The sequence below is a fragment of the Panthera pardus genome, unplaced genomic scaffold (assembly GCF_024362965.1).
Source record: "Panthera pardus isolate Hobbes unplaced genomic scaffold, ASM2436296v1 HiC_scaffold_16, whole genome shotgun sequence".
NCBI lineage: Eukaryota > Metazoa > Chordata > Mammalia > Carnivora > Felidae > Panthera > Panthera pardus.
This window is the reverse complement of record NW_026526721.1, coordinates 133,495,304-133,506,807: the sequence shown is the minus strand read 5'-3', so window position 1 is coordinate 133,506,807 and position 11,504 is coordinate 133,495,304. Positions and strand designations below refer to the sequence as shown.

At 33.1% G+C, this 11,504-nt stretch overlaps 1 protein-coding gene across 11 annotated transcripts in view; it reads left to right on the top strand.

Annotated features, from left to right (window-relative positions):
- Window positions 1–11,504, top strand: part of TBC1D5 (TBC1 domain family member 5) — a 533,248-nt gene that overhangs the window by 267,080 nt on the left and 254,664 nt on the right. For all 11 annotated transcript variants that reach the window (XM_019435515.2, XM_019435530.2, XM_019435508.2 and 8 more), the window contains one exon: window positions 3,039–3,105. In XM_019435515.2, the coding sequence (XP_019291060.2) occupies window positions 3,039–3,105 (67 nt within the window). The remainder of the gene's footprint in view (window positions 1–3,038; window positions 3,106–11,504) is intronic.

Below are 11,504 nucleotides of genomic sequence, written 5' to 3'. Positions count from 1 at the left end.
TATTGGTTAACTTACATAAATATTGAAATACTTTGAAAATCACAATTGTGTTTTAAAATTTACTCTTTTGTTAAGTTCCTTTTCAAGCAAGTGAAAGGTCGTTCGTTATCTTAAAACACATTTAAGTATTTGTGCTGTCTGATCATTTAAAGGTCTTTGTGTAAGATTACTGTAATAATGCACTTATGTGTGTGTGTATGTGTGTGTGTGAGAGAGAGAGAGGGAGAGAGAAGAAAGTGAAGAGGAAGAGAGAGATCTGAAACCAACCTACACATCCTTGTTACAGTTATGGCTACCTGATAACTTAGAACAAGAATCAGAGCAGCAATTTAAAACATCATATTAAACTCTCTTGCACCCTCTGTTGTTTTTTTGGGGGAACACTGCACATACCTTCCCATGATTGTATTGGCATTAGTCTTACTAAATCCCTGTTAAAATTAATACTCAGTTTATTGTATTTACTCCAAATTAGATTAATAGTAAGGTAACATTTATCTGTAATTCTTAGTTGATGTTTCCTTGTATTACAGATATGTTTTTGTTGTGTAACACCTTAAATCAGAGAGGAGCCTCTCTGTCTTTGAATTCTCCTAGTTACCAACCAGTTCAAGCCCCATCAAATGTTTCACGCGAATGAAAATCTCTGCAGGGTATACAGTACACTGTATATACAGTTTTCCAGAATTACAAATTCTGCCTGTTCTTTTGTAAATCTTTCAATTGTCAGACAGTTTCCTTCCAAAATAAGAATCTGGAATCGTCCATACTAAAATTAAGAATTTATAACTGTAAGGAACAGATGTTTTCATAAACATTTGCTATAATTAATTTCAACTAGAGGATTGAAGGAACAAAGCAGTTTTTCCTGCTTCAAAACTTTATTGCCTTTTCCCCATATAGCAAACTCTGAAATCTTTTCTCTAATATTGTTTGGAAAAACAGTTGTACTCCTTATTTGGTATGTTTTCGAGAAAGAAAAACTGCTTCTTTTCCTTATTCCCATCCTTTGAAGGTCACATCTAATGTGATATACTCATTTTGAAACAGGTATAAAATGAAGAAACCTTTGTAATATATTATGATGGCAAAACCTAGCTTAAAAACTGAAAGTCTCTTAATTGTTTGAAGGATTTTATATTTGATCTGGTAAATATCAGCAGAAAGGGAAAAAATTCTGTTGGTGAGATCTTATGTGTTTAATCATAATCTTTAGTTTTAAAGAAAAAGAAGGCTTATATTTTAAATGTATGATATAGTACTTATTTTATACTGATTATAGAATGTTTCACAGGAAATGTCTGCAAGCTGTTAAATAACATGTGTTGTAGGAAATTTTCATTTAGCAAGAAACAGACTAATTTTCTTTAAATCTTTTTAGTTTACTTATTATAATACCATTAATTTTTTTAAGAAAATGAAGTATGTTGTGTGAGTAATCCTACAGTGTCTGTGTTTTCAAAGAATTAACAAAATATACCCAGCTAAATTGATCTTAAACATTTAAGTGTTTGGGGGTAATTTTCTTCTATAAAATTTGGCAATAGTTTTGAATGCTGTAATCCATTTTAGGATTTTTGTTAATGAAAAAAAGAAAAGAAAAGAAACCTGAAAGTGCATTTTGAAAAAAGAATAGAGTTAAAAGTTAGTAAGTGGACTCAGTCCAGTTCTTGTCCTGCTAAACACTTTGGCACAGCTGTAAAGATTTTGAAAAGAACCAACATTCTTGACTAATCTGTCAACTATAAAATGTGCAAAGAAAAATAGGTAGCTGTCATTAAAATTACATTTCAGCTTTCAATAACCATTTGATGAGTGGCATAATTATATAAGTATGGTACCTTAAGTACTGTACTCAATAATTAAAAATAATCTCATCTTTAAAGTGAAAGCTCTGTAATTACTATTTGACTTAACCAGGACCACTATGATGATCTCCAGTGGCACCTTAGATTGTTCAAAGTGGATTAAAAGTATAAATTAAAATAGATAAATCATTGAATTATTAAGCTTTAAAAAGCATAAAAATGAATATAACCTGATGCTTGAAAGTTACATTACAAGAATTAGGAGTATAAAATGTAATCACAATCTAGTCTTTTTAATGTGTTTCTAAGAATAAATGGTCTATTTATTAGTAGATACTATGGTTTCCTGAAGACTATACTTTGAAGTATGTATTTTAAAATGTAAACTACTAAAATTAAATTAAATTTCTTTTAATAAGCATATATATTTTATATTGTGGCATTGGTAAACATTTTTTAAACTTCTTTAGCACATTTATTTTTATTCTGTAATCTCTAAACTGGCAGGTATGAATTTGTTCTGCGTCTGATACAATGAATATAACTGTTTCTTAAGTGGAAATTTTTTTCCTAAATGTTTGGCATTACTACATGATGCAGAAATATCTTTCAGTGTTGTTTTTTCGTTTTTAAAACTGCTGAACTTTTGCCCATGGTTAAAATAGAAAGTTTCAGGAAGAATATTAAGGTGTATTAAAAGCTCCTTAGAATGCATTCACCACCTCCCAAGCCTGCTTTCTGTTTAACTTCTCTGCTTACCAAATTCCTAGAGCATGGAGAATTGGGGACTGAAAACATTCCAGGTCCTATCTCTGTTGCTCTCTTTTGACTGTACCAGTGGCCAGGACAGGTGATTTGGTCACGAACAAAGAATTTCCCTTTATTTATAATCATTAGTGTATTATTAAATAGTTTATGAATTTCAGTTTTGTTTGTGATTCATAAAAGGAAAATGATTCTGTACTGTACTTCATTTGTTCCTGTTAATAATTACTTTGATAGTATTCTTATCCAACTTAGCAGTTGGTGGTATTAGTTCATATTATAGCATCAAAATGAATTTTTTGACAGAGAGCTCTGATTACAAAAGATATTTGGGGGGTAGGGATAAAGGGTTATATAGTTTTGGACCCAATATACTGCATAGAGCTGTCACACAGCAGCTTTTCAACTAAAATACTCAGTTTCACAATCTTCATTATTTCGTATTTTTAAAATTTTTTTTTCCAGGAGATTCAAATAAAAATGGAAGAAGAAGTTCTACTTTAGATTCTGATGGGACTTTTAATTCTTATAGGTAGGTGACAAATTATTACAAGATAATATACAAGCTACCTAATGTTACAGGATTCTAAGAGTAGTAAGGAATTGTTACCTGTGTTTTAAAAATACGTCAAATGTAAAGGATATTGTGACATGTGATTGTTCTGCAGACTTAATGAGTAATGAAAAATGTAACCTTTTAAATTCTTGAGTAAATGGCCTTATTGTAGATAATAGTTGTTAGTGTATACAGGATAATTGGTATGAATGCACAGGTAGTATTAAACTCCGTTATAATCAATTTTTGTGTTTGTTTTTCCAGTGTATCTGTTACAGTACTAAAGGCTTCCTTTTGTTTACGTTTCCTTTTAAAACAGGATATATTCCTTATGAGCATCTAAGAGTATGAAATGTACTCCATGTTTACATTAAGTGCTGTTTGTTAATATCCCATTTGACTCTTCAGCAAACAGGACAGTTACATCTCAATTAGTGATTTTTTAAAAAGGATACACTAGTTAAGAAAACCTGGATCTTATTTTTGGTAATGTTCTCCTTATAACTTGATATGCTTGAGTAAATGTTTATGGATTTTGTACCTTCATAACAGGGAAGCCTAGGAAGAAGAAAAATTATATTATTTCCAGTAGTATTTGAAACTTCCTATACTGAACCAACGTGATATAAGAACTAGGTTGTTTTGTTTTAAGAAAAAAAGGTACATATTCAATAATAATACGTTTTGGCATTGTAGATAGCAATGCAGATTCTTGAGGAAATACTTTGAGTACATTGTCCTTATGATTAATTAGTTCTGACACTTTGCGGTGACCCTATAAAATACACACGAGAACCACTACACACCTGGAAACTCATTTAAATGTTAAGCTGTAACTCCGTTTATGTAATAGATACGGGGTTTACGATTGAAATCTTTATCTTTTTTACTTGAATACATATTGGATATCCCTAAGTGGAACTGTGTCATTTGTTTTTTTCAAATCCCAGGCACACTTTTAATATCTAGAATAGAGCCTTGTATACAGGAAGCACTTAATAGGAATGTGGTCAATGGGAAAGTTTTCTACAGTTTGTTTCTGAATTCCAGAAATGAGATGGTAATTGAAACACTTGACATCTTTATTTTATATCAGTTGGGGTATGTATAAATAATCAGTCGTTCAAGTGTCACAGATACTACAAAAGGCTTATGTTCCCATGGTGTTCTAGAAGGGTATTATCACAGCAGTAAAGCTCATATGTTGTCATTATATTTTCACTGTACTCATCCTACCTTATAAATGTTGGGATTCTTCAAATCCTTCTTTTAGTGCTGAAGTAAATATAAAAGATAGTTAAACATTCATGGTTTGATATGTAAGTGAGGAATGTTAATATGGTAATACATGTGAAGTCTATATTAGTATCATTATTAGATATAAATACGGTAAAAAAAACTAAGACAAAAGGAAAATAGAGATGTATTTCAAAAGAAGGAAAATCCGTATGTGTATAAATTTTGTTGGTGAATTCAATTTTACAATTACATTTGTAGTTTAGCTAATTATAGTAAATAATGGACATAATATAAAGTTAAGAGAAATGTGTTAATGTGAAGGCACGGTATTATCTTGTAGCTTATTTTATTCTTGAATAGTTTGAAGATTAAAGTATTTTAGTATTATTGAATGATAATTGTACTTTGAAAATGAACTCCTAATGCAACTTTGCACAATAAATACTAATGTTGTTAACTAATATAATTTTAATCAATGCCTGTCAGTGTTGTAATGTTAGGATATTAATTTATTGTTGTAATTAAAAAGGCAAGATAAAAAGCTCAGGTAGTACAATATATAAAAACGAGCTTTTAATAGTTGGCAGGCCAGTGCTGTTATTAAATAGTATTATAGTATTTAAGGTGTGAAATGAATATTTTTCTACTCAGCAGGCAATAGCTCTTACAATGTAATGAGCTTACTTGTGAATTTGACACTTGGGTTAAATGCAGAATTCATAGAAGCAGAGCTCTGGGGTATATTTTCATATTAAGGTTAACTGATAAAACCTAGGAATTTTCGTACAATCATACTAAAATGGCAACAGAATTGTCAGTAAAATTCCCTTTGGAAACGAAAATTATTTTTCTGTTGCTATCATTGCTGTTTTAAACTTAATAAATAAGTTATTAGAACAATGTGAATATTTCAACCCTCAAAGATCCTTTAACCTTAACAATTCTACCTTTGTATTATTTAAACTGTCTCAGAAATCCTGACCTTTCTTCACAGTCAGACAATTCTGGCTGTCAGCCTAGTACCATCACATTCAAGCTATATATATATATGTGTGTGTGTGTGTGTGTGTACACACACACACACACACACACATACACACACACTTGTGTCCAGGATAATGATTAGCCTTAGTTTATTATCTCATAAGACAGACTTACAGTGTCTAACCTGCTCCCTCCTCACATGTGTTTTAAAGACTGAGATAAATGTATATGGTAAAGCCCTTTGAAAATCCAAATGCAAAACTATGGCATTATTAGTTCTTTGGATATTATTCTTTCCTATAAATTGGCAACTTTGTTGCCTTAGTCTTCACTTAACCCTCCAACACGTGTACCTTTTGTAGCATATGCCAAGGTTTTGTTGACTTTTGAATTCAGTCTTAAATTGGTCACCTAAGTCTGTAGTCTTTTCATTATTTATCTTATCATGGTTTTAGATTGTCACTTTCAAGAGAGTGTAGTCACTGATTTTTGTTGTTTTGTTTTTCATTTGTTAATATTTAAATGTAGTGAGGTGGTTCAAATCCTGACTCCAAGTACTTTGGAAAAGTGGGCCAAGTCTTAGCCTCAGTTTCCTCATCATTAAAGTGGGGGTAATAAGACACTTGTTGTAAGGAGTTAATGGGATGGTGTCACATGGTAAGTGCTGCATAAATATTAGCTGCTTTTATCTTCCAGTCAATGTCATTATCATCATTGTCATCATCGTTAACCTTCTGGTATTTAGAATTGTTTACAGTGCTCTGAGACACTAAAAGGAAGGTAAAAAAAAAAAAATGTGTCTTACAAGAAAATACCTTTTGTCTGTTAGCTGAAAGGGAGCTAAGAACAAGCTTAACCCGAGGCTTGAAACTCTCAATCTCTGGTACAGTATTCTGGGTTGCCTTTGTACAGCCATTTTGTGCACAGGGTAGTGATAAAAGGCAGATGTTTTACTATTTGTATAAGTTCAGAGGTGGATTTTTGGAATTTTGACAACTTTCGAAATCTATAATCAATCAGATCGTAACATGATATAGTTTCATATGCCTAACGTTCATAGATTTGTTGTTCTTAGGCCAGGAGGTTTTACTTGGATTTGTGTCTTTTGTGGTTTTGCTTCATTGATTCCAGTGGAGTACAGCTGAATTTAACTCCTAAGGCACCAGTATGGTGCCTAGGTAATAGAGTAGATTTTTAGAAGTTTTTGTTAAAATTCAGTTACATGTCCCCAACCATTTTGCAGATGATGTGTTAAAATGGAAATGTTATAAGAATTGAGAAGATATTATTGGTTTATGCAGTAGATCATATGCTTTTTAAAGACCAGTGTTTTCTGTCAGATTTATATGAGCGCTCTGTATGTCTTATTTAACTATTAAACCTGAGAGACCCTTGCTGGGTATGAAAGAAGAGTAGTCGTTTGCCAATTAGCAGTTTGCAGTAGATGATTAACTTAGTGACTGTAGCACAGGGCCACATGGTAGAAGGAATATTCTCTCCCCGCCACCCTCCTCCTCTTCCCAAGGGCAGCTGACCTTCTCCTCTCCAAAGAGGCGAGCCCCTTGCCAGCACATATGACTACAGACTATTACATTAATCTGTTTAGCTGTAGTACCAGCTGCTTGCATGTTTTTAATTATCTTATTAGATGGTATAACAGTGACCTATGAAATAAATTGAAGGTGAGCATTTTTAAACTTTCCTTTTTTTACCCTAGGTTTCTAAATATCTTTATTGATCAAATTATAACTTTCCACAAAAGTTCAGAGAAGTCTATATGGTTTTTGAGTCAGTGTAATGCTTTTTTCACATGTAATGTTATAATTCCCCAAATAGAAAACAACTTCATTTTTGCCTCATTTTTTATTTAGGATTTAAAGATTGAGGATTGCCTCATTTAAGATTTAGGTTGTGTTTCTGTAGTGACAAATCCATGTGAAGATACATTGGTTAAATAGTCAGTTTAGTTAGAGAAGACTCAAGACCAGTTATTGGCATTCTCTGGGAAACTCAGAATATTGCTTCATTTTCAGACATCATCTTGGCATTGTATAAATGTCATAGGATAGAATATAAGTCATTGTAGATTATTTTTAAATGCACTTGTATATGTAACTGTGATTTTCTAGATTCTGATATGTGGTAGTAAATCATGTAGTCTATCCTAATTATTTTTACAATTTAATTTCACATGGTACCATTTCTGGGTGTATTTTCCCAAGCTGTGTCATTAAGAAAAATGTATTATCTTGTGAATTTTGACAATTGGATGATTTTCAAATAATACTTTGTAACTGAAGTGTTGACTACTGAAGATACAGTTGGAGATAGTAATAACCGTGATTGTTCTGACTCAGAGCCAATAAACAAAGATTACAATAGTTAGAAACCCTGGTGTTGAATGAAAAAAAACAAAGATAGTGGGATGCAGAAAGGATTGCAAAATACTTGGGCATGTCTTTTGAATTAATAAATCCTACAACGGGGATAGTGGGATCACTTGAGACTTGAAAATTTATAAAGACCTTAAATATTTGTAAAGTACACGCAATGTTTTTGTAAATCAAGAAATACCCATTCTTTTTGGCTTCCTATTTTTTTTTCCTCTAAAGAATTGCTATTTCATATTTCAAAAGAAAAGGGTAACTTTTTTCCTTCATATATTTTATTTTCTTGCCTTAAAAAGGAAAGAAGATAAAAAGCCATTTGGCTCTAAATTGGTGGTATTTTTAATTTCTTAATATTGAAGTTGCCTCCCTTTCTCAATATGGTGTATTCTGTAGCCCACAGAGTTAAAGGCTGTTGAAGTCGATAAAATGTTTTGAAAATATTATAGTTGGTTTGGCTTCTTGAATCTAAAGTTAATTATTTTCCAGAATAATAAAAATACCTTAATTTGAACATTGTTTAGTCATTGAGTAAACTTTAAAAATTTAGGCTTACAGTTTTATCACAAAAATATTTATCCTATGTACATGTAATCAGTAATTTGAGAGAATGTGGAAAATATTTACACATTCTATCATTTACATTTATTTTTAGCATAATCCCTTTTTTCCCCATTTGTGTGTGTTAAGTGTGCATGTCTTAAATCAACCATGAAGTAGTGATTCAAAATATTAGTAGAAGTAATAGAACAAAAGCATACTTTGGATTTAAAATTTAGCAATACGGGTTCTGGTTATACTCTTAGAGTGATAGAAGTTTGTTAATCTGTTATATTTAAGAATATGGAGTCCGAGAATTAATTTAATTGCTGAATGTTATGCCGTTAGTCTGTTCAGGCTGCTAGGTGGCTTATAAGCAACAGAAATTTATTTCTTACAGTTTTGGAGGCTAGGAAGTCCATGATTAAGGTGCTGGTAGATTGGGTGTCCAGTAGGAGCCCACTCCTGGTTCTCTTTCTTTTCACAGTGTTCTTATACAGCAGAGGGGCCAGAGAGCTCTCTGAGCCACAAGTTCTATTCATGAGGCCTACCCCCAAACATCCATCACACTGGGTGTTGAGGTTCAACAAGGGGAGGCAGTGGGGAGACATTCAGAGCACAGCACATACTAAAGATAATAGAGACTAACTTAAATTTCCATCCACTCTTCCACCACCCGGTCATTTTAAGCAGTTTCTAAGCCTTTGCCATTTTATTTTTCCAGGGTATCATAGCTTAGTGTGCAGATGAGAGAGGTTTTTCCTGATTCTTAGAGCATCGCTTTTCTCACTTTGTGTTGTCTACATTTTGTTGAGAATCCACGTACCTATATGATACAAACTCTACACATTTTTAAGAATAAATACATGATTTAGGGAAACAATTTGGAAAAAAGCACACAGGTAGAAATAAGACTCTCACTGACTGACCTTAGGCAAGATAATTAGCCTCTCTGATTCCTGGTTACCTCATTTGTAAACCGGGAATGTTAGCAGCTCCCATATCATAGAGTGGAGGGAGCATACCTACATATGTGTGGAACAGCTGGCCCAGTCAGCTATAGCACACAGTAAACAATAAATACTGGATTTTGCACTTTCCTTTCTCCCTTTTCTGAAACCTTCTGTAATTTTTTTTCAAGTTCATTTATTTATCTTGAGAGAGAGAGAGTGGGGGAAAGACAGAGAAAGAAAGAGAGAGAATCCCACGCAGACTTCGGCACTGCCAGCACAGAGCCTGATGCAGGGCTTGAACCCACCGACTGTGAGTTCATGACCTGCGCCAAATCCAAAAGCTGGACACTTACCCGACTGAGCCACCCAGCCACCCCTAAAATTTCCTGTAAATTTTAATAAACTTTTTCACCTATTATAGTTGTCATTTGTCTCAGAAAAGTATTTTTAGAAATTCTGTGCAGTTCTAAAGGGATGATAAATGAGTGTTTAAGGATTAGATCTATAGTTATCTGTAAAAGATCAAATCTATAAATATCTACAGTTATCTACAGATTACATAGGAAGAATATTTATAAAATCCACACTCATTTAACCTCATAATCTCAATATCACATTTTCTGAGTTCTCATTTTCATATTTGTTGAAATAGCACCACAGCCTTTATAGTTAAATGATAGTTTCAGAGAGCACAAAATGTAACCTTCGCATTTTCCAGAAACCAAAATCAAAATGATACCTTTTATTATATCTCCATAATGGAGCCATTTTTGAGAGAAGGAGAAAAATCATACTTGAATGATGAAAATATCATCTTGAAGTAACTTATTTTTTATGATAGTGGAACTGGTCAGTATCTATGCTTTTCTGTAACATACAACCGTTTGAACTAATTATTTGATCACTTAAGGCTCTGAAAATGTTACCTTCCACTTAAGTAATCAACTGGTTCCTCTGCATTTATAGTCTTAAATTAACATAACCCAAACTGACTTGAGTGTACATGTTAGTTTGAGTTCCTTTGCTTCATAAGTCCCTTCAAGCCCTTTTTATTATCTGTAGCCAGGCTCTAGAGGAAAAATTTTTTTCATATTTGTTTATTTACATAGTCAGCTGCAAGCTCCAATCATCCAAGGCTGTGTAAATGTTTATCTTTGAAAAGACAGGCATACATTTCAAATATAAGGATAAGCTGCTCCCAGTCAGTCAGCACTGAGAGTCCCTTCCCCAGGACACATTTCTGTTTTCCTCTGGTGTTCCCAGTTGAAATGCACTCCTGGCAGCTCATGGGTCACTATTTGTAATATATATTAGCATGCTTCACTATTTTTTTTTTTATTTTTTTATTTTTTGTAATTTTAGAGACAGCATGAGTGGGGGGAGAAGAGCAGAGGGAGAGAGAGAGAATCCCAAGTAGGTTCCACACTCGGCCCAGCTCAGGGCTGGGTCCCCCAACCCTGGGATCACAACCTGAGCGGAAATCAAGAGTTGGACGCGCAACCAACTCTTGAGACCCCAGGCGCCCCTAGCGTGCTTCGTTTTTTAAGTGTGGTAGTGAAATAGGTAAAGTCAATTCAATATTTGGTCAGTAATGTTGAAGTGTGTTACTGGATCTATAATTTGAGAAAATAATACAAAGAAGTATTGTTTCAGAATGAAAAGTTATAAATCTTTTTAAACATTTTACAAATAGCTTGCTTGTTTATTTACTTATGGGTCGGCTTTATAGTTATATAGTTAGCTCTATATAAGACTTAATTACTGATTTTTGATTTGATGAAGTTTGTAAGTCTCAAAGATACAGTTTAAAGGTGGAATTTTCACAGAATATTTTAGTAAAGATTGATATGCAGCATTTGTGTATTTTCTGTATCAAATTACCTTGCCTTCTGGGGAAAAGTGGCAGGGGGGGAGTAATCCTTTTTTTTTTTTTTTTCATTCCCCCCCCCCCCAATCTAGAGCTTTCAGAAGTGTTTTTCTAACATTTCTTATATCTTTTTTGTTGTTGTTGTTCAAGAGACCTAACACATCTTCAGTCATTCTGAAGATCTTTATTGTATATCCATTATAGGCAAGCCAAGCGTGCTAAACCTCCAAGACTGAAAGAGAAGTAAATACTGCCCGCTCGTCATGTAGGAGGGGAGACAGACATGGAAGCAACTAATGTAGATTATGGCCAGTGTTATAATGGGGGTGCATTTTCCTTAGATGGAGTAGTTAAAATTAAGGGGTTGGGGAAGTCATGGTTAAGGGGAAGGTAATAACTTGCTAG